Raw genomic sequence first — 24211 nt, 5'->3', positions numbered from 1 at the left:
GAGAAAGGGTGTGAGCTGCAGACTTGCAGGATCGGATACCACCCAGAGAGAGAAAGAGACATCGAGAGTGGATTTAGGCACCTTCAATTTCTGAAATCTCATCTGACTCTAAGAATCAGGAAAGACGATGGAAAGACACGAAGCATAAGGGATCAATCCGGACTCTGAAGAGAAAGGGAAGGAAGATATGGGATTCTGCTGAAAGAGAACCCTTTTATCTATTCGCTCACTCCTGGATTGTCAGGCTCCAAGAACCAAGAACAACACATGGAGTTACTTAAGAGTAGTTTCCTTTACTCTGCCCCACCTATAGACAGAATCTTGCCAGACTAAAGCAACTATTGGCATAACTACAGATTTATATTGGGAGCTGCCAGGGAGAAGACATTTTAATCCTCTTCCTATGAACAAGAAACAAGGAGGTTTCTTAATACATAATTCTTCTGCTGCCATGAAAAAAAATGGCTATAGCTTAGACAGATTTGAAAGTCAGTTTGGAAGTAAAATCCCTGGATGCTTAATATCATGTATATTCCATCTTTATTCTCATGTACTAGGTCAGTTACAAAACCTCTGGATAAGATCTATGATATCATTCAGTTCCTGCTGTGACTGTAAGCTGCAGATATTTTGAATCTGCCAATTCGATGGGCTGCGAAGGTGAGGAGGCGTCCCGTTGACATGGAGCCAGACAATAGTTTTGAACTCCCATCATCTTAAGCATTTTTTTAAAAAATAGACTATTTACTCATCTCTCCAACCTCTCAATAGGGTTGTATGTTGCCTTGTCCAAGGTGCTGAACTTCCCAAATGGAGTTGCGAGAAGATTGGGGTAGAGCTGGAAGATTAATTGCTAAGAGCCCTGGTGGAACAGAGGTTGGAATATAGTGTTGCAGGCTAACTCTGCCCAGAGTCTGGAGTTCGATCTTGACGGGGCTCAGAGATGGTAAAATGAGGACACAGATTGTTGGGGGCAATATGCTGACATTGTAAACCACCCAGAGAGTGCTGTAAGGCAGGGTTCTGCAACCTTGACAACTTTAAGACTTGTGGACTTCAGCTATGCTGGCTGAGGAATTCTGGGAGCTGAAGTCCACAAGTCTTAAAGTTGTCAAGGTTGCAGAACCCTGCTGTAAGGTGCTGTGGAGTGATATAGAAGACTAAGTGCTATTGCTTACAATGGTCTTAACATCTCTAATTATAAAAATTGAAAATATTTATTAATTTAATATAATTTTTATAATAATATTTTTTATTTCTCTTTTATTATGTCTTAACAATTCTGCTAACAGTTCTAGTGCTCCTTTGGTTTACCATTGCATTTTTCTGCATTTCTCCCCCCCCCCCCCACAATTCTTCCCTCTAGTCTAAAGCCCTGGATTTTTTTATTTGTTTAAATCGGCCTCCTCTAGTTTTTTTCAGTTACTGTGGGGGGGGGGTGCCTCTTGCTGTGATCAATAAATGCCTGCTGCAGAAAAGAGACCTGACAAATATACATCAGATAGTAAAGAACAGCTTCCTCTGTTCTTGGACGAGATAAAAAGAGAAGAAGAATTAAAGATTTCCCAGGGAACACAAGTATTCTCAGCAAATTAAGATGTTACAGCAACAGCTATCTTATTGTTGACAATAAGAAGAATGGAAAGAAAATTGAATTATGTGAGACAAATTCATTTTGAATTTGCTAATAAACCATTTAAATGGTCAATTTATAAATTACAGAAAGAAAATCATATTGAAATTACAAGAGGGAAATAGTAAACTAACCTGTAATGTGGGTATATAAAAACATTTAATCAATATTCATCTAATCAGTTATACAGAGGACATGATATTTCAGTGAAAAAGAGAGAGAAATATCTCAGAAAACAAAACCTACCAAGGATTACAGAAGTACAGAGACAAATGATGAAGTATAACAAGAAATTTCAAAAGCTATTAAAATCTGTAAGGCAGGAAAAGCGGCTGGACCAGATGGATGATTAGACCCAATTATAAATCTTTTGAGGATAAACAAAACCAGAGATTTTTCTTTTGGGAAAATGGACAAACAGAACTCTGTTTTTATATATGACAACCACAATGAGATTACAATATGTTCAAAAGTGGAAAAGTTCAAGGCAACCCACAACACAGGAATGGTTGGTGAAGACGATGGAACTTGCCAAGATGGCTAAATTGACTACCTTGATTAAAGAAAAGACAATATTAACATTTATAGGAAGCCCCTTATAGATTTTTTCAAAAAAAGTATAAAATACAAACAGCAAAAAAAAAATGGAAAAAGGAAGAGGTAGGGAAAAAACAAAAACAAGGGATGCAAACAAATGGGGGGGAAAGTTATAGAAAAAAAATAAATTCTGGTTTTCTTCAGTACAGACAGAAATCTAAAAATCAGTGACCCTTTGAACTAGTATAAACCATAACAAACAGCATTTCTATCATCATAAAAAAGTCTAATTGTTAAAACCCAAGGTGAAATTTTCATTTATTTCAGTTCCAACAAAGTTTCCAAGTAGAAACGAAGCTGGATAAAGTCTTTTGTTTATTCCAAACAATTTCACCATCTCCACCAACTCCATTAATTTTCACCATCAATTCTTGCATTGTGAATGTGTGTGAGTCCTTCCACCTGTGCATATACAGAAGCCTTGCGCTCTTGTCATGTTTAAAAACAAAGCTATATTTTTTTTCAAGCTGTATGTCCATCAAACCTAAAAGTTATACATTCCGATTAAGAATTCTCCGAATTAAAATACATATCTAATTCCAATAAGTCTTAGCTTCCTTATATGTCCACCAGAGATGATAAAAAAGCCCTTCATACTGTTTATCTTTCCAACATACATTTGACACATTCTCATACTACTTTGACCATTTATCAGGTGCTAGATGCCAGCGATACATCATCTTTTCAAAATTCTCTTTTAACTTATAATGCAGTGTAAATTTCAGTCTTTACTCCACATATTCCCCTGTTGATCAAGCGTTATGCTATAACCAAAGTTTCTCTCCCATTTGATCTTACAATCTTTAACATACTCATCTGTCGAGTGCAATAAATCAGGAAGCAAGGAAGCTTAAATGACTACAGGTTTATTGCAGCTAACACTCTCTACAACAGTGGTTCTCAACCTTTTTGATGCCACGACCCCCCAACCGGTCATAAGTCGGGGTCGAGGACTACTCAACTGGTGCAGCACCGTTTGCAGAATGGGACTTTTGGTGGGCTCAGCAGGGTAGAGACAGCCTGGACAATTCCTACTGGCTTTTGAAAGCCAATAGAATTAGACTCTATTCAAGAGAGTCTATTCTATTGGCTTTCAAAAGCCAATAGAATAAAAGGGAGTAGCACAGCTAAGGAAAAGGAGGAAAAAAATGGCGGATTGCGTTGTTTGGTGACCCCCGTGAAATGATCATTCGACCCCAAATGGGGTCCCGACCCACAGGTTGAGAACCACTGCTCTACAAGAATCTGAATTACTAACAGTCAAAACAAAATGGCGGTAGATAAGAATCAGTGGAATCCAAGGTGCGCTGGACTTAAATCTCTCGTGAGGACAAAGGGATTCAAAACTAATGACATGCTTGACCCCTCCCTCAAGCCTCAGCCTTCTCATCTCCCTACATCCCCCTCCATATTTATTTTCAACAGGAATTTATACAATTTAACAATCATGTTAAGGTTCTCCTTCAGAGAAAGTTGAGAAGTCAGAAGACATGAACCAAGTTTGTGTGGTGATCATTTCTGTTCTAAAAATGCCTCTTGGCCTTTTTTAACAGAAATTCTTTTATGGCCTCCAAACATAAAGGAATTTTGGGAGTCAATCTTACTTTATATCTATTCTAGACTTTCAAGATGGAACATAACTTATGGTTTTGATGATTAGAAAAAAAATTAGATTGCAGGAAAAGTGAGCTTTTTTGCATTCACACAGCAAGATAACTTCACAATCATACTTATATTTCTCGCAAAGGAAATAGAGAGCTTTTTTCCATTTCTTTTTATCTTTTTCTCTGCATGTTTTCCTTTTTTCTTCTCTTGTCCTTTCTTTCTTCTATATAAGTTTTTGCTACATCTTATGTTCTCTTTAAAACTTTTAATAGAAACTATATATATATATATATATATATATATATATATATATATATATATATATATATAATAGCAACTTTCTCTGTTCTTTCTTCCATGCAGTCACAATGTTTTTTTTTGTTTTGTTTAATATCCCAAACTCTTCTCCAGTATTATTATCTAGTTGAATTAGTATGGATTCTTATTATTTTCTATTTATGATTTTCCCTATTTCTTTTCTTAGCTTTTCTGAACATAATTACAACCTTTTTGAAGCATTTCAAATGCACAAGTCTAATAGGGCTCCAAATAAACTTCTTTTCAAATAGCAGCTGAGCCATAAACTGCCTAACAGAACCAGAACAAAATAATGCAAAGCGAGTCACCAAGATTATAATTGTCTCTTCATAGTGAGGAGGGGTTTTTTCCCCCTCTTGGGCACATAAATTTTCCCTCAAGCTTCCACAGCTGACAAACCTTTTTTAGTTTTGAAAGAGCATTTCCCAAACCCCTTCTTCAGTAATTCTATATAAAGATTTCTTTTGCAGATTAATAATACTAATTACGGGTAATCCTCGATTTACGACCACATTGAAGCCCAAATGTTATGTTGCTGAGTGAAATATCTGTTAAGAGGGCTTTAATTCCATTTTACGACGTTTCTTGTCACTGTTATTAATCATTGCAATTGTTAAGTTAGTAACACAGTTGTTAAATAAATCTGGCTTCCTCATTGGTTTTGCTTGCCCGAGGGTTGCAAGAAGTGATCACATGATCCAAGGATGCTGCAACTGTCATAAATATTCTATTCTATTCTATATCAACACCATAGTCAGAAGTGAAAACCCCCTCTTTGCCATGAGCACTCTTTTGCTGAAAACCAAAAGTGCCGAATGTCGGAAAAACCATCATAAAATCACATGGACGCAGGATGCTGCACATGGCTGTAAACGCAGCCGTGTTGACAAGCGCCCAATGTGCGGTCACATGACCCCAGCGAGAGGCCCAACCTTCAGAAATTTGGAGCCAGGTTGTCTGTTCCCTTTTTTAGGTAGGTGACAACTTCAAATAGTCACTACGCAACCTGTCGTAAGTCAAGGTTCATCTGTATTCCCCACACAAGAACGCATAACTACAACTTCTGTTTGCCACCCTGTCGTTCTTATTCACCCTCAAAGCCAATGCAAAGTTGGGTATCAAGACCTTCCCTTGGAACAGTGGCTGGTGGAAAGAGGAGTCAAACAGAAACCAGGATGTCACCTTTTATAAAAATACTTTAGCTTTTCATCCCATTCCTTCCAACAAGGCACCTGTCATGGTTCTGACTAATGAAACACTTCAAAGAACTTCCAGGCATGTTTATCCTAAAGCAGTGGTTCTCAACCTTTTTAATGCTGCAACCCCCAACCGATTGTAAGTCAAGGACTACTCAACTGGTGCAGCACTGTTTGCAGAATGGGACTTTTGGCGGGCTCAGCAGGGCAGAGACAGCCTGGACAATTCCTATTAGCTTTTGAAAGCCAATAGAATTAGACTCTATTCAAGAGAGTCTACTCTATTGGCTTTCAAAAGCCAATAGAATAAAAGGGAGTAGCACAGCTAAGGAAAAGGGGAAAAAAATGATTGACTGCGTTTGGCGACCCCCATGAAATGGTTGTTCGACCCCAAATGGGGTCCCGACCCACAGGTTGAGAACCACTGGCCTAAAGCCTTTATTAACAGTGTTACAAATTGATGGCACATCATAGAGGTTTATGCCAGAATCTGAATTCCTCTTGCTGGCATCTAACTTTTCTTGCTAAACCCCTCCCTTATCTTGCAGTCACAAGTCACATCTTCCAATTAGCCCAGAGGGCAGAGATTCACTTCCCTTCCTTTTCCCGGGCTTTTGTTATTTCCCCTCCCTTTTCTCTGTCATCTGAATTAACTCTAAAAATACCAGACAGTTCTGCATATTTTGTCAAAGCAAGAAGATTCAATATTAGCAGCGTTGACAGCACCTTTTTATATGAGATGTCTCTGATGCTTAACCACCATCCCAATCAAAACAAAGAGATCATCCCACATTTCAAATTGCCCAAACTCCCCAAGAATGTGATAGAAGCTCGTCCAAAACTCAAAACCAACATGGCAGAATTCTACATTCAAAACGTATCATGTACTTTTTTTGGGGTGCACAATAGGCCTTCCGTTTCTCCTAGTAAATTGTTCAGGATAGTCACGTACTTACACATCCCGTATACTTGCTCTGAGATTCATTTTATTTATGTTTTGTTTGTGCCTGCCCAGCTGAAAAAACTCTGGGCAGGTTAAGAATCAGTTAAAAATCACAAAAGCCGCAATAGAAATATTGCTCTCGGAGGTTAACTATCAAATTTTGGTGGTTACAAGAGGGACAGGATTAGCTTCCTTGGATGATCATAATTTGATCACTCTTCTGGCAAGAGATGTGCAGGTGGTGGTGGGAACACGAGCTGTCAATTAACCTTCTGATTCTGCCAAATGTCCTGGGAGAAAGCAATAGCTTTGCTGAGCAAGGTGCCAAACTAGTGTCAGTTGATCCTGATGCTCACCTCTCAGCAAGAACAGAAACACTTTCAGTGTCTGCTGGATAGAAAACAGCAGCATGGATTTTAATTTTTTTTAAGGAGAAGCATTGCACGTGGGGAAAAAGGGGCAAAATGCAAACACAGTTAAGAAAAGGACAGATAAAGTGTAGTAATAGCAATAGCACTTAGACTTTACTGCCCTCTCTAAGTGATTCACAAGGTCAGCCTGTTGCCCACCACAATCTGCATCTTGGAAGGATGGAAGGCTGAGTTAACCTCGAGCCGCTGAGCATCGAACTGCCAAACTGCAGACAGCCGGCAGTCAGCACAAATAGCCTGTAGTACTGCATTCTAACCACTGCGCCACCAGGGCTCATGGCAAAACATGACAGATTGGGCCCTTTGGACTCTGAATCCTAGCCATTGCTCCTAAGATTTGGAGGAGTCTTCTTTCTGACCCCACATGCAAAGAGTGTTCTGTTAGTGTGAAAAGGAAATACACCCTGGGAGAGGGAGGGGGGAAGGAAAACATACACACAATCACGCGGAAATTCTAATATCGTTCGTAGTTGCATTACCGTATGTCTCATCTCATTTCCAAACCAAAAAGATCAACTGCTTTGTACATGTTGCCTGCCTCCTTCCTTCCAATGACCTGTGTGATTTTTTAAAAATTATTATTACATTTGGAGCGATGAGTTTTGCATCCCTCCAATGAAAATAATGGGTACTAGCAATTGTCTGAAGGTTGAATCCTGACAGGCAAAGGTGTCTGAAGGTTGAATTGTAGCAACTGGGAAAATTTTTTTGTTAGCGTAAGACATTTCGCTGTTCATCCAAGCAGCAGTCAAAGCAAGTCAGTTAGGCAGAGAGTCATCAGAATGTACCAACTCTTGCTACAGCAATCTCAGGAGTTTCCTCTGCAAGGCATTTTGGAGATGAAACCCCTGAAGAGTTGGTACATTCCAATGACTCTCTGCCTAGCTGGCTTTGACTGATGAAACTGCTTGAATGAGCAGCAAAAAGTCTCAAGCTAACCAAAATGTGTCCAGTTGTCATGATTCAACCTTCAGATACCTTTGCCTGGATGACTGAGAGTCTTCATTGATACTACCAATTAGAAAATGAATACTGGTTCCTTATAAACTTGGCTAATATTTTGTAAGTTAGACTATTGTGAGCCTTGAGACCTTTGGGTTAGCTCATGATGGTCTTTGCACAAATCCAGAAAATGAGTTAAATCGGTAACCAGGCTAAATATGTCATCTGAATCCAGGCATTCCAATAAGCTATTTTGTGTTTTCCAAAATATCTGTCAGGCGCAAGTAACCAGGAAAAGGCGTTGAGTTCAAAGCCCTAAAAGTTTATTACGTGCAACCTATACGGAAGAATCTAATCTACTAACAGTCAAACCAAATTGGTGATAGATAAGGGTCAATGGAATTTGGGGCGGGGGAGGGGGCTGGACTTCAGTCTTTTGTGGGAGCATAGTGACTCCAATCTAATGATGCATTTGATCCTGTCTTCCAGCTCAACCTGTTCATTTCCTACGTCATCTAGGCCAAAGCTTCTGGACTGGTCTTCCTGGGAAATGTAAGGATATTTCTCTTTTCATTCAAGGCGTCCTTTTTTCTCCTCCAATGTGCTGCTGGTGGCTTTTATAGTTGATTCTGTGCTCCATTTTCAAAAGGGGCACTGTTTTTGTGGCCAGTATTGGGAGCTAGATTTAAATGTCTGCTCTCAAGCGTAATCAAGACTCAATTACCAAAAATAATTGTACTGTCATAAACCAAACAACACAATCACTGGGCATAAGCAATAACAGAAAAAAAACCTAATGAGTTTCATAACTGAGTATCTGCTGAATCTCATTGGCATTCCACTTGCAGAACCCATTGCTAATACAGGAGTTACTTCAAAGAAAAACAGCTCTGCTCCCCTAAATTTTTACCTTTAAAGGGATATGATTAGGTTTGCCTTGTAGGGGCAGAACTTAGTTGGTCTATGGCAGGGACCTGCACCTTGACAACCTTAAGACTTGTATGTTGCCCTGTCCAAGGTGCTGAACTTCCCAAATGGAGTTGCGAGAAGATTGGGGTAGAGCTGGAAGATTAATTGCCAAGAGCCCTGGTGGAACAGAGGTTGGAATGTAGTGTTGCAGGCTAACTCTGCCCAGAGTCTGGAGTTTGATCATGATGGGGCTCAAGGTTAGTAAACTGAGGACCCAGATTGTTGGGGGCAATATGCTGACATTGTAAACCACTCAGAGAGTGCTGTAAGGCAGGGTTCTGCAACCTTGACAACATTAAGACTTGTGGACTTCAGCTCCCAGAATTCCACAAGTCTTAAAGTTATCAAGGTTGCAGACCCCTGGTTTATGGGGACAAAAAGAAAGCAACGGGAGTCTGGTAGCTCCTTTTCCAGCCAACTAATTTTATTAAATGGCTTAAAGCTTTCTTGAGCTGCAGCTCATTTGATCAGATGCTTAAAGAGGCTAAATTGATGTAGGATTTAAACTGGGTGGGGGAAGGAAGGGAGGAAACGATGAGAAGAAAGGTTGCTTATACAGATGCAGGATGCATGTGAGACAGATTATAAGTGCCTTATCAATTAACAGTTACGATGTGTTCAAAACCCGTTACATTTATTGAGACTTTCTGAGATTTCCTAAAACCTTTTGATGTGAATCAAACATTCTATATTGCTCATCTTCTTTTTTTTCTGTCTTATTTTATCTAGCAGAGCGAAATGCAGGAGTCACCTTAAATTAAAAAGTTGAAAAGTTTGACATATAAATAAATAAATAAAAATTCAGGTGTATTTTGGGCATATTCCATTGGCTTTCAGAAAGGGTAGAAAGCAGGACTATGGAAAATGCTTGCGCAAGATGAGTCTACACTGCATCTTGTCCTAATTGGGTTGACGTTAGTTTACTGAGAAGACCACGGTTTGCTAGCTTTTCCTAATAAAATGCCAATGGTTTTGCTCACACAACTTGCTAAGCCAAAGCTTGAAGGAACCACACGATGGCTTGACATTACACGTGAAGCCCACCAAAGACACTCCATGTGTCAGTGCCTTCAGAGGTACCCAGATTAGCTTGGTTCCTAAGCCAAAGCCAAAGCCAAACGAAGATCTCCATGGCTGGAGTTTACATGTGCTTCCAGTTCTTGGATCAACCAATCTAAAGACCTACAGAGAGACCGGGTGACAATTGCAGAGCAGAGAATTTTTCCGGCACAAGGAAGACTCAATCAGATCGTGAAGTTTCTTACCAGGATGATTGAGCTGCATAGTACTCCTGCTCCACTGTGACAGCCCCACAATAGCTACCATCTTGGCCCCCAGGCTGGATCGCCGCTTCTTAGTGGAGGAGAGACTTGCTGAATCGGAATGGCCACCATTACTCTTCTCGATATTGTACATTTCTCCACTGATGCTGGAGCTGCGGACCACATTCCTGGCGGCAGAGTTGCTTGTCTCCCCATTCAGCATGGCCACCTGGAGGGACCTCACGGGCTGCGGACCAGCTGGGTGAAGCTGCAAAAGAAGACCAGGAGACATGAAGCAGGAGGCGTTGGTCCCTCTGTTAATAACAGAGGCAGGCACACTGCTTTGGGCTGAAAAATGATGTGATCAATACTCTCTCTATACTTTGCCCTGACCTGAAACCCTATCAACATGGGTCCAACTAATTCCCTGGAGTTATACTTGGACAACCATACGCCCAAAAGGAAAGAATGGAGACTGAATGAACTTTGTCCAGAACTGTTAGATCCAGCAATGCTTTCTTGAGGAAGGGGTTCCACCACCCACCTTCAGAGTACTGTAGGGTATGAATTTACCATCATGGTTGCACCATACATCAACCAGGAGGGTCCTGGATCTAATAAGCAAGTGGATGTCAAGCTCCAAAGAAACTTATTCTGCTTCAGCCATTGTTGTTTCTTAGCTTGCCAACAGGGGGGGAGGCGGGAGGACTGGAATGCTCATCGCAGGTGTGAGCGGTCCCTCGTAAAAATCAAGATCATCGAGAGCCGTTGGCTGGGAACTGAAGATTTTCTCATAACAAATGTCTGACACTTAATTGGGGAATGTGACCTGCACTATTAGGGGGTAAGGGAAGTTCTACCATTTAATTTACTGTCCTGGTGCCATTTTAGCCAGAGCTGTTTTTCTATTCATCAGTGCCAATATGCTGTACTCAATAAAGTTTTGCATTAGAGATTGGAATGCCTCAGCTGTGCTTATTTCATTGGGCTCATCAGTCAGAACTTTGACAGTGGAGAGACTAACAGTCGTGAATATCCTGTCCACTTCTGTAAGACTCTTTCCAGGCAACAGGAAAAGAGTAACTCAACAGAACCTGCCCAGTCAGAGCCTAGAAGAGATCCAAGTGACTTTATCCCGCAGAAGACTAGACTATTCCTCATGGAAGCTTTGTAGCTATGTTGGGAGAGGGGGAAGCAAGGGAAATGTCCCACCTTTTTATTCTTACAACTACAACCCATTTACGTTTGACTAATGCCAAGTTTTCCAGGGACTTTCCAGGCTGAGGGAGGACCTGCACCTTGGTCTATCCCAGGGGTAGGCAACCTTGGCTCTTTTGTGACTCGTGGACTTCAACTCCCAGAATTCCTGAGCTAACCATGCTGATGGGAAGGGAGAGGTTTCCAAGTTGAGCCATGCGCTCAGGAATTCTGGGAGTTGAAGTCCACAAGTCATAAAAGAGCCAAGGTTGCCTACCCCTGGTCTATCACTCCTAGTTCAACACCTGTACCACCACATCACAATGATAGTATGCCACAATAAAATAGTATACAATGGAAGATATATTTTATAAGTTTATAATAGAATTATTCTCCCCAGAATTTGAGCCTGTCTGGCAGGAAGATGTCTGTTGTTTTCTGTTCTGTTCCAAGAGGATAAAATGAACAAGAGATTGCCTGAATTTTAGAAAAGGTCAAAATGCCCATTACTGAAAATGCATCCTGGATGCTTCTGCTGGTGAATTTTCTTGTTTCGTTGTTTTTTTGTTTCATTAAAAATAATTATGGTTTATAAATGCCAGCCCTCTCTGCTTGTTAAAGTTCATGTCAGAGTGTTCTGTTTGTACAGTTGGATAACCAGTACCAACTACCAGATACAGTGAAAGCCAATCCTTGCCCTGCTGGAGAGCTAAACCATATTTAATGTTCAAAAGGGCTTTTCTAGAATGCCGGAGTAGACATAGCAAACATTCCGCACTGCTTCAGGAAGAAGTGATTTGAAATGCAAAAAAATTCAGAATGAATTCAGGGGTACCTACATTTTAACAGCTCAGTGGGTGGCAGAACACCTTCCTGGAAGTCATAATCCGTGCTACAGAATCAGTTCCTCACTTACAGACAGAATCTTGCCAAACTAAAGCAAATTACCAGCCTCATAAACTATTAGGGAGGAGCTGTCTTCATCCTCTTTCTCTCACAGAAACTATCTGAGCTGAGTTGTCTCTTGCTCCTCTGGAATGCACTCCTTCTTTCCTGGGAATCCAGACTACATTCCATCACATTGGTTGAGGAAGTATTAGGATTTAGCAAAACCTTCATCTGAAGATACTCCTCCTTCAGTCTCTGAAAAAGCAAGGAAAGACCCTTTCTAAAACCTTAAAGAAGCACCATATAGTGCCAAGACACAGATGAACTTACACAAAGAGTATGGCCACAGTAACCTGAGTTAAGCCTGGGACAGGAAGAGAAAATTAGAAATTTAAACTGGCTCCACCTTAATTCTCTTGATATTAAGAGGATGGGAGGAAAAACAATCTCAGCCTTAAGATATTCTTATTAGAAAGTTCTAGCAAACCTTGTGGAGTTGTTTTCTGACCTGGCCTACCTCAAGAGCGGAGAAAAAGGTAGCCAGGTAATCCAGCTTTGCATGAACCCAGCCAATTGCCAGCAACATCAGCAGGAGGGATCAATCATTTGACACCAGAATCCATTCATGTAGCACACTCACTTCAGACAAAATCAAGTATGACTAAAACCAGCCAAATTATGACCATGTCTTTTCCAACCAAAGGCACCAGATAGTATCACTTGCTAGGGCTAGGAAACACTCACAAAAACCGCAGAGAACTACTGCTAGTGTGAAAGAGCATTCTGTACCTGTTCAAAATTGCTTGTCTGTGTTTCTAGACATGTCTGGATAATAAAAGTATGTTCTAGGATTAAAGCCCTGGCTCAAATGAATGTCTGAATGACTTTCATATGGCATCTAGATGGACTTGACCCCCTCCTTATCAATACAATATCTGCAGCCACAAAAATGGACTTCTAGCTACACTGATTACGATCTCTTGTTTCCATAGCTGACTCAATGATTGTATCATTAAAAAAAAAGCTTAGTCCTACTATGTGGGGGAAATAGTTGTGGTGGTGGTACTTCCAAAGGCTCCCTGATGTGGTGGAATGTAGTCTGGATTCCCAAGAGGGAGGGGCTGCATTCCAGAGGACCAAGAGACAGCAAAGTGTAGTTAGTTTGGTCAGGGGAAAGACAGTTAAGAAGGCGCCTCCCTAACGATTCCCAGAGTATATCTATAGTGATATAGATTTAGCTTGGCAAGGTTTTCTGTAGAGATGAGGGACAATAAAGGAAATGGCTCAGGAGTTTATTTATTTATTTATTTATTTATGAGACTTATATACTGCTTTAAGTGCAAGCACTCTCTAAGCGGTGTACACCAGTAAGCAATGTATGTATATATTTACATTGCCCCCAACAATCTGGGTCTTCATTTTACCTACCCCGGAAGGATGGAAGGCTGAGTCAACCTTGAGCCGGTGAGATTTGAACCGCTGACCTGCTGAACACAGTCAGCTAAAGTGGCCTGCAGTACTACACTCTAACTGCTGTGCCACCTCTGCTCTTGTTAACTCTTCATGTCCTTCCTGGTCCTTGGGGCCTGACAGCTGGTAACCCCTCAAGCTTTAGCTGAAAATGATTTATTTTGTTTGTTTCTTTAAGCATTTATCAAATTTAGATAGTGCCTATCTCACTCTCAGAATGACCCTACTTTTTGTCCTACTGGTTAGTTTTTGTTTTTTTTTTCCTAGCTTTGGGGAATGAATCCTGCTAGCCGGAGTAATAAATTTGTTCCTTTCGCTAAAAGCTTTGAACTTAAAATATTATGCAAAATTAGCTAGGCAGCCTGAAACCGAAAACTAACAAGAGCTAGCATACCCAGATGACTCAATTACTGAGATAACAAACAATAACGCTGCCATAAATACATCTGCTGCAGTTTTGCTAGATCCAGAGCTTTAAAAAATGGCCCTATTTCTGGTATATTCTTCTATCATTATTTTGGAGCTGATTACATTTTCTCCAAGAAACATCTCCCCTCCCTTGAAAAGCATTTAATGTAAGTATTTACCTTCTCCAACCTTGTCCATATATTCCTTCACTGAGTTACTGCTGCTTTACTAATACCTCCATTCTCTAGAGCAGGGCTTTTCAACCAGTGGTATGGGTACCACCTGTGATACATTGGCACCTGGCAGGTGGTATGCGACCATCCTAGAAAAGTGGTAGTGGGGGAGGGGAATGAGCTGAACCGGTGGCAGCACCGCACAAGCCTGAGTGAGAGACGGCTGGAGCTGCAGGGCTGTCAGGGCTCCAGGAAGCGCCAGGATCAGCGCTTCTTCGGGGCTGTCAGGGCTCAGTGGAAGTGCCAGGATCAGCGCCAGGCTCCAGCTGGAGCTCGGCGCTGATCCTGGCGCTTCTGCTGAGCCCAGAAGAAGGGCCGATCACCTGGAATGTTGCAGCATCTCCTGGGTCTTGTGATTTACATTCAGATGCTTGGCAACTGATTCATATTTATGACAGTCACAGTGTCCCAGGGTCATGTGAAGTGACCAAAACCTGCTGCAACCACCCAGCAGACCGGGGGAATAAAAACCAACCCCCCCCACCCTACCCCCGCTGCCAATCCTCAACAGAAATGCTCACAACAATGAAAACCTTGGAGAGGAGGAAGAGCGTGGCGGGTGGGCAGGCAGGCAGGTATCTTGCTCGGCTGTGGCTTGGGGGGGACACTTTTTTCAGTACCATTGTAACTTTGAACAGTCACTAAGCGAACTTTTGTAAGCTTAGTGTACTTTATCACTTTTTTCCCTTTTTTTTTGGTCATCAAGTTTTTGACCCCTTGCTAGGCGACTGGTGGTACTCGGATGTTGCCATATCCTAAAAGTGGCAAAATGGGTGAAAAGGTTGAAAAGCCCTGCTCTAGAGCAGAGCTTCTCAACCTTGGCAGCTTGAAGATCTGTGGACTTCAACTCCTAGAACTCTGGGAGTTGAAGTCTACACGTCTCTTCAAGTTGCAAAGATGGAGAAGCTCTGCTTTAGGTCTCTTAGAACTACAATTCTAGTTGAATTCTTGTACCCCAACACAACTGGAGATCACGTGGAGGGCAAAAGCTATTCAAGAAAGATATACTGATTGCATTCACGTGGCACACTTAAATCGGGTCCATCATACTTCTGTTAGCTCAAATTACCCTCTACACGGGTAAGGTTAACCTGCATTTATTTATTTATTTTATTTTATTACTTAAGCATGTTGGGTAAAGCCAGATCTTGATTGAGAAAACATCACAAAGCAGCTCGGCCTCTCATTTTTTGGCAAGGTATGTATGTGATCAAAGGCAACTGAAGAGAAGAAAACTCACACATCATATTGCACTATTCACTTCTAATCGTAAAGCCAAAGCTGCTTTTTTTTTTTTTTCCAAAACAACACCAGCGTCATGCTACAAGTATTTTTCCAAGAGGCCTCAATATTATTAAAATGCTTGCTGGAAAACAGCAAAATAGAAAAAGCTACATTTCTATTTACAGGGCATAATTGTTATTCTGTAGATGTTCTATGAAACTTTCAGGACAAACGTTCACAAAAACCTATAACCAGTGTTTCTCAACCTCATCAACTTTCAGCTAAATGGAACGTCAACTTCCAGAATACCCCAGTGAGCTGTTGGGATTGAAAAACAGATACATATTCCTTGGAAGACCTCTCAACAACTTCCCAAGTTCCCAAGCGGAAGTCTTCCCCCTTAACTTAATGCAAGAACTGGAGCATCTTTTAAACCAGCTTTTTCGACTATTCATACTTGCACGGAGAACAGGAATGTTAAAACATGCCTTCGTCTGTCTACCTTTGCTCCTTGGATTTCCTCTGTCTGGTAACTTGGCAGTTGCAACTGGAGACCTTGAAGAGACTTTCCCCCTCCCCCCCCCCAGATTCCAAAATCAGAGTGTTTCTTGGACCATTTCTCCTTTTGGGTCAGCCTAGATCAGTGTTTCTCAACCTTGACAATTTTAAGGCATGTGGGCTTCAACTCCCAGAATTCCACAGCCAGCAATGCTGGCTGTGGAATTCTGGGAGTTGAGGTCCACATGCCTTAAAATTGTCAAGGTTGAGAAACACTGGCCTAGATCTTTCAGAACAGACATCTGATTTGGGGCATTGCCAGAAAAAGTGTGAAATGCCCAGTTGGATTACTTACTAGCTTTGGTTTTTTTTTTTTCTCCCCTTGCTATGAATAATTCAGCCTTCCAGGGTGATGGATACCTCCTTCTTCCTGAGGAAGCTAAATTATTCATTCCCAGCCACTTTGCAGCAACAGAGGGAGACGATAATGGCAACACCTGGGAAAATATTTCCAGGAACACCAGTGATAGGAAAGAGGGAGATGGGCCCACAGAGAGATGGAGGAAGTGGAGAAGAAAAAAGGAAAAGAAGAGAGGCAAAGGGGAAAAAAATCACCACTCTTGACTGTGGCACACCTTCCACCAGCTTGTCAAACTAGAACCGTACAGTGGCATTCAACAACAGAGAAGAGCAACAAAGATGATCAGGGGACTGGAGGCTAAAGCATATAAGGAACGGCTGCTGGAATTGGGTATGTCTAGTTTAACGAAGAGAAGGACGAGGGGGGACAGGATAGCAGTCTTCCAATATCTCAGGGGCTGCCCCAAAGAAGAGGGAGTCAAGCTATTCTCCAAAGCGCCTGAAAGCAGGACAAGGAGCAACGGATGGAAACTGATCAAGGAGAGAAGCAACCAAGAACTAAGGAGAAACTTCCTGACAGTGAGAACAATTAACCAATGGAACAACCTGACTCCAGAAGCGGTGAATGCTCCAACACTGGAAGTTCTTAAGAAGAGAATGGACAAGCCATTTGTCCAAAATAGTATAGGGTTTCCTGCCTGAGCAGGGGGTTGGACTAGATGACCTCCAAGTTCCCTTCCAACTTTACTATTATTATTGTTAACTATAGCTGATCAGAATGAAACAGGGAGAAACTTTTCTTCTCTTCCCTAGCAACTTCTGTGGTTTTTCTTTTAGGGAACCGGTGTTATTTTAATCTCCAAGTAGTGGCTGGGGAAATCAATCCATTTTGCCAAGCCAAGCCCAACTGTCCAAGTGAGAGATGGGTCAACTGAGTCTCAGGATACGTGAATGAAGGGCAAATATCCTTTGCATGAGTTGCTGAATCTAGTAGCAGAAGTTCAGTTGAGGGCATGAATTGTTCCCTATCTATTTTACATGAGCTTATGCAATAGACCTTTCCAGTAGCTCTGTGTTTCTCAACCTTGGCAACCTGAAGATGTGTGGACTTGAACTCCCAGAATTCTCCAGCCAGCTTGTGGGGAGTTGAAGACCATGCAACTTCAAGTTCCCAAAGCAGAATAACAAAGTTGGAAAGGACTAAGGAGTCCAATCCCCTGCTTAAGAAGGAAACCCTATACCATTTCAGACAAACAGTTGTCCAATCTCTTCTTGAAAAGCTCCACAACTTCTGGAGGCAAGTTGTTCCACTGAGTAATTGTTCTAACTGTCCATAAATTTCTCCTTAGTTCTAAGTTGGTTCTCTCCTTGAGTTCTAAGTTAGCTCTCTTGTTTGAGAAACACTGCAGTACACCTTGTATACAATATACTCCTTGACTTGTTCCATTATCCTCTCACCTGCCAACTTTCACAATATTGATGTCTCTTAAGTTACAGATTTCAACTTGAAAAGATGTGGAGCATAAGAAGACATAGACAACGGTAAGATCCAGAAAAGCAAGCTGATTTTCTACCTGTGCAAACTTGGGGGAGCGGGTCTTACTACATGCTAATGATGGAGTAAGTCCCTCACTCTCTTTCTGGCACTCTCCCTTTCTCTCTCTCTCTCTAGCTTGCATTTCTCGTTTGTCTGATGCCCTCCTCTCATCCCCATGTAGCAGGTGCAAGGACAGATGAGATCCTTTTTTAAAAAAAATTAAATATTTAGAGAAAAAATATAGACAAGGAGAGATTTTTAAAACTCATGACAAGATTAATGGCTAATGTACAAAAGAAAATTACTGTAAGAATAAGAGCTGTGGTGGTACAGGGGTTAGAATACAATATTGCATCCTGACTCTGCCGACTGCCAAGAGTTTGATCTCAAGGTTGACTCAGCCTTCCATCCTTTCAAGGTTGGTAAAATGAGGACCCAGATTGTTGGGGGCAAAATGCTGACTCTGTAAACGGCTTAGAAAGGTCTGTAAAATACTATGAAGCGGTATATAAGTCTAAGTGCTATTGCTACAGAAAACACACTCACTGAGTTACTTTTTGTGAGATGAGTAGCCATATAAATGTGATAAACAAATAGGCAAGCAAGCAAACCATGGGTCAAAAATGTCATGGAGATTACCCGTGTTCGATACATTATAAGGACTGATGAAAGTTTGAAATGCATTCTATTACTTTTGAAAGGAAAAACTAAAAATCACTATTAAGTTTTAAACCAAGGAGACATGATTAACGCAGCATAAATGGCTAACTAAAAATATAAGCTATAAGAAAATTATATCAGTACTAGAAATCTAATTCCCAATGAAGCTGAAATGGAGATCTGATAGGTAGAAAAACACAAATATTTGGGGCTGGTATAAATCGAGTCATTGAATTATCTTCCAGAAATGTTTTCTAGCAAGCTACCAAAATTGGCCGTCCTAATTAAAAGAAGAATCTATCTAGTTTTATTTCCATTTGGAAACCACATCTGAATTTTGCATTCTAAACTGGAAAAAAATGAAACTTTAATTTTACGTTTTGACGATTAGAATGATCAGTGGTTCAAACTCTTCTTTAAAACTGTTTTTTGAAAGTTGACTGAGGCTGCACAGGATCTTTCCTTCCCCTACTATTTGAGGCGAATCCTTTTTTACCTGATTGGCACCCCTTATCCGAGATAGAGAATTCATATTTTCTTCACTCGGGACATAAAATTAGAATGCCCTTTGTCACCTGCAGTGGCTCCACATTGTGGGCTAACAATCTTTTCACTTTTTCCTAAAAGGATTAGGAAAAACTATGTGGAAATGCCATCATCACCAATGCCACTCCAGCCTCAATTAAGCAGGTAAATCAGCTGTTCTAGACCAACCGACCTCTCCTGTCGGCCTTTTAAACAAAAGACTTCACTGCATTTCCAGAGGGTTAACCAGCAGCAAAATAGATTAGCGGGCACTGTTTCTGTTCTCTGAACAGAACACAAAGCCGGAGTTTCTTTCCCCACACCCGTGGCAAATGTCAAAGCAATACTTAGCACAGTGGTACAAATTAAACAGTAACACAAATAATGAGGCTGGTAACTTTTCAGCTCGCTCTCCGTTGAAAGAAGTACGTTGGTTTTCATTTAAACGTAATTGACAGTTTTTTGGCATCCATCTCTCATCCCCTGCGCTGCTCAGCCATTCAGCAAAGCTGGTTTAAAGGTACAGACAAATAGGAAGATGTGGAATAGGCCTCCTCAGCCTGAACTACCCAATTAGTCAATTTTCGTTCTCAACAACCACAACTAGCCTGGCCTGATGGGAGCTGTAATCCACACATTTGTAGACAGTCAAGCTCAACAAAGCTGTTATTAAATCATGAGGTCATCTCCTGTACAAATCGATAATAGGAAAACGTAAACCTGGTTTATACTCCATGTTAAACCATAGCTTGTTAAACAATTGCCAATTTGGTGTAGTGATTAAGGCACCAGGCTAGAAAGCAAGAGGCCATGAATTCTAGTCCCACCTGAAGCCCAAAGCCAGCTGGAGGACCTTGGGCCAGTCACTTCCTTTCAACCTTTGGAAGGACACAATGGCAAAGCACTTCCAAAAACAACTTGCTAAGAAAACTGCAGGGATTTATCCATGGCAGAAGTCAACACTGATACAAGGGCACATTTAAAAAAAAATACGAAGAAATCACACTGGTGAAAATATTAGCGGTAAGCAATGGTTTGCTGAGGAATGTACCACGGTCTAGATCAGTGATGGCAAACCTTTTAGAGACTGAGTGCCCAAACTGCAACCCAAAACCCACTTATGCATCATCGAGTGCCAGGTGGGTGTGGCCCATTGGCAGTGTGTGGCCAACTGGGTGGCCAGTGTGTGTGCCCACAGAGAGGGCTCGGAGTGTCGCCTCTGGCACCCGTGCCATAGGTTCGCCACCACTGGTCTAGATTAACCTCCCACACTAAAATATCAACAATGGTTTATAAAATAGGACGACTGAGCACAAGTAACACATTAAACCAAACCAACAAATGGAAGAAGTTAGTCCAAGCATACTGAAGACAAAAGAAGGGGACAGCAGAGGATGAGATGGTTAGATAGTGTCATTGACGCAATGAATATGAATTTGGGCAAACTCCAGAAGACAGTGGAGAATTGGGGGGGGGGTCTGGCGTGCTATGTCTATGGGGCCGTGAAGAGTCAGACACGACTTAGTGACGGAACAACAGAGTCCAAATATATTTTCATGACGTGGCAGCAATCCATGCATGACTTCCTCCATTTATACCCAGGTTTCCCTACAGCAAAAGCCTATAAAGTGGAACAGAGTGAAGGATTCTCTCAAGATCACCCATGGAACTCTGCGGTCACGTGAGACTCTGAACCTAAATTTCCTAGATCCAAACTCAACAGCTTAACATTACATGCACCTCTAGCTATACATCAACGTTTCTCAACCTTTGGTGACTGTAACATGTCTGGACTTCAGTTCCCAGAACTCCTCAGCCAGCACTGCCTTCTACATTGTTCTATAACACAGGCATCCATTGTCTGCAGCATTTTCACCGGCTGTAGTTGCAGAGGAAAAGGTAGTTATTTTAGTTTAGAAAAAGCATTGAGAATTCTCTGTTAGTAAGTCATTTATCCCATCTCAGAGCTATAGTGTCTGAAGTTCCTTACGGAGAAAAAAAGCTCTTGAGAGGATTTTAAAAAGTCCAAACCTTTTAGCAGCTTTTATACACAAAAGGGATTTTAAGCGATGAATCATTTTAAGGAGTTAGCACCAAACTAGTTAGCATTTGAACAGGGGCCTATCAGAAAATCCCTGGGTTGTAGGCAAGACTGGGAAGTTAAAAGAATATATCCAGTGTCAGAAGTAAGTCTTCATCCTGGTTCATCCAAGCTGGGAATAAATAGGCAACATGGAGACTGCTTTGGGAAGAAGATTACAGTTTATTGGAGAAGCAGAAAGATGGTCCTTGCCAGAAAGAGCAGAGGAGAAGAAAGGAGTTGAGCACATGGGCAGTAGGTTTTTATACCCCCTCTAGCCTTGTTTGGAATAGTTTCCTGTTCCTGTGGCATGAACCTTGAAGCTATTTCTGAGTGTTTTTCCAGGCCTTGATATCTGTGGTTTAATCCTATTATCATATCCTGCTTCCCAGGTGATGGGGCTCATGACTCCTAGAGTTTGGGTGGGGCAGGCAGATTTTCTCTTTGTCTTCTTGATTGCTCTGGCTTCAACTTTCTGATGGTTTTACATCTGCACTTGTATAGGGCTAGCTCTTGCTTGAGGCAGAGAGATAGATTTGGGGCCAGGTTTGGGTTCTAAAAAATCCCTTAGAGGAAAAATATATTTTTCTGCCCTTTTAATATTTCCTTCTCTGGGCTAACTTCCCTCACCAGAAAGCAGCAACAGAGATATTTTCTCTCTATACCAGGAGTATCCAAACTTGGCAACTTTAAGACCTGTGGATTTCAACTCCCAAAACTGCCCACCCAACTGGCTGGGGAATTCTGGAAATCGAAGTCCACAAGTCTTAAAGTTTCCAAGGTTGGACATCCCTGCTCTATACTGTTTTCAAGAGAACCACAGGGATGTGTGAACAATATTCCTGGAGAAAGGTAGTTTCTCCCCCCCCCCCTTGTTTTTAAGGGGAAATGAGCTTGACATGTCACACAGCTTTAGATGTGAACTTAAGAGAAGCTTCAAATACTTGAAGACATTGCTCACACCAATGTGAAAGAATTTTTCTATTGTGCAGCAATGTTCAACAAAGTAATATTAGAACGGTGTCTTTAGAGCAGTGTTTCTCAGCATCAGAATAGAGCTGGAAGGGACCTTGGAGGTCTTCCAGTCCAGCCCTATGCTTAGGCAGGAGGACCTATATCATTTCAGACAAGTGGCTGTCCAGTCTCTTCTTAAAAACCTCCAGTGATGGAGCACCCACCATTTCTGGAGGCAAGCTGTTCCACTGGTTAATTGTCCTCCCTGTTAGGAAGTTTCTCCTTAATTCCAGGTTGCTTCTCTCCTTGAGTAGTTTCCATCCATCGTTTCTTGCCTTCCCTTTTGGTGCTTTGGAAAATAAATTGATCTCCTCCTCCTTGTGGCAGCCTTTCAAATACTGGAATGCTCAACCTTGGAAAGTTGAAGATATGTGGACTTCAGCTCCCAGACTCCCCTTGCTGTTTAATCATGAGTAAAATTATTAATTATGAATTACATTTAATTACAAGCTAAATTATTATTAATCATATTAAATTACGGATGCAGTCAAAATGCAGGTTAGAAAGTGGGAATATGCATCAGCTAGGCTGCAGTGGGCGTGCATCAAAGTAAGAATTCATCCGTAGGTGATAGATCTGTGCCATGTGCTAGTGCAATGTTTCTCAACTTTGGCCACCTGAAGAGGTAGAACTTCAGTTCCCAGTATTCCATGAATTCCGGGGAATTCTGGGAGTTGAGGTCCAAACATGTTAAAGTTCACAAGACTGAGAAACATTGCTCCAGGTAGAGGGCAAGAGTTGGGAAATTCAGTCTGGTCTCAGTGAATATTTCTCCACGTAGCATCCTCTGTCCATTTTTGTGGTGTAACACTAAGCTTTTTTCCTATTTGTTCCGCACTAGATGTGCTTGATGTCAATCCCCGTCAGCTCTGGGCGGGATGACCAAGGCTGGGACACGATGGGAGTAGCAATCTGGAGGGCATCGTCTTGCGAGCAGCTAAGAGCTTATTTCAGGAATGGAGGAGGCGATGGACTCACAACCAGGGTCACAAACAGCTAACCAACTAATTTCATCCTATCGAAATGCCTGAGATTATCCCCATTGAGTAGCCTCCGTGGAACTATGGACACTTAAACAAGGCAGAGGATCGTAATGCTGGATATTATTCCTGAAACCCTCTTTAAACCACCATTTTAAACCACCATTCAGAAAACAAGCAAATGATATTTAGACCTCCCTCTGGAAAGAACAGCAGTATACTGTTATTACATTCTGTTTGCAATGATGAAAAAGAAGTGGATAATGATGATATTAAGCCCGCCTTTACATCGGTGGGAGTCACTTGGCTAGTCTTCTAAAACAAGAGAGAGAGAGAAAGGGGGGAGGGGGTGCACAGAAATATTCCTCCCTCCTCATTGCGATAGCAACATGCAGCACACAAACAATAATGCTCTAGCAACAAGAATGCAGCGCTCTGGCAGGAATGCAATGCTCTGGCAAACAAGAAATGACTTAATTGATCTCCTTGCATGATAACACTGCTATTTTCCTGCTTCCTGTCAATCCAGAAAGGTACCTGCCAAAGATTAGAACCCAGGGCATGGATCCTTTGCCTCTCCCTCCCCTCCCTCGTTCACCCAATCCTGGAGAAAGATCAACCTCTGCTACAAGAGAAGGGACAGTCTCCTTACCAAGAGACACCCAGCCGAGGAGACATGGAATCGGCTCATCCACCAGCCCTCTGCCACCGACACACCTCCCCTGCCGAAGCAGACAGACAGGCAGTGCTTTGCCCCCACGCCCAGGACTGGGATTCAGATCTTCAGGCTGATGAATCTAGTCCATCTGTAACATCAGGTTTCTTCTGGATGGCGAGAATAGGGAGAGAAGACAGGCGGGCGGGGGGGGGGGAAGTGGATGATATGGGAGACTGTCTTTGCTTAAGCATTGCCATGGTTACTTCCCTGACCCAGTTCTTGTCACACCCAAAAGCAGAGAGATGGGGAGGGGGGGCCACAGAAGTGGGGGGAAATAAGATAGACAAGAAGAATATAGTGGGCACGGGAGAAGCAGCATCCAGGAGCAAGCAAAGAAAGCCTTCTTCTCATGGTGTCTAGTGGTCCTTTTTCTGCGTTGAGGGGAAGGAATATACAGCCATCTTGCACAGTGTAGCATCCTCCAAATGTGTTGGTCTTTAGTGCCCCACCAGAGGGAATAACAAGAGGTCCCGTCAACTAATGTGGAGGGCAATTCCACAAACTGGCACGAGTAGGACCAACG

At 41.9% G+C, this 24211-nt stretch overlaps 1 protein-coding gene across 6 annotated transcripts in view; it reads right to left on the bottom strand.

The window, feature by feature from the left end:
- Positions 1 to 24211, bottom strand: part of RIMS3 (regulating synaptic membrane exocytosis 3) — a 63976-nt gene that overhangs the window by 26596 nt on the left and 13169 nt on the right. For 4 of the 6 annotated variants that reach the window (XM_039329893.1, XM_039329872.1, XM_039329911.1 and 1 more), the window contains exon 2: positions 9900 to 10164. In XM_039329893.1, coding sequence (XP_039185827.1) covers positions 9900 to 10164 — 265 coding nt within the window. Of the gene's footprint in view, positions 1 to 9899; positions 10165 to 22154; positions 22177 to 23622; positions 23746 to 24211 lie in introns of those variants that run through there. The other 2 variants (XM_039329877.1, XM_039329885.1) reach the window with 2 other exon arrangements.

Source organism: Crotalus tigris, unplaced genomic scaffold (assembly GCF_016545835.1).
Source record: "Crotalus tigris isolate CLP2741 ecotype Arizona unplaced genomic scaffold, ASM1654583v1 scf7180000017614.5298720, whole genome shotgun sequence".
Lineage (NCBI taxonomy): Eukaryota > Metazoa > Chordata > Lepidosauria > Squamata > Viperidae > Crotalus > Crotalus tigris.
The sequence above is the reverse complement of the archived record's forward strand: the minus strand, read 5'-3'. Positions and strand labels throughout refer to the sequence as shown.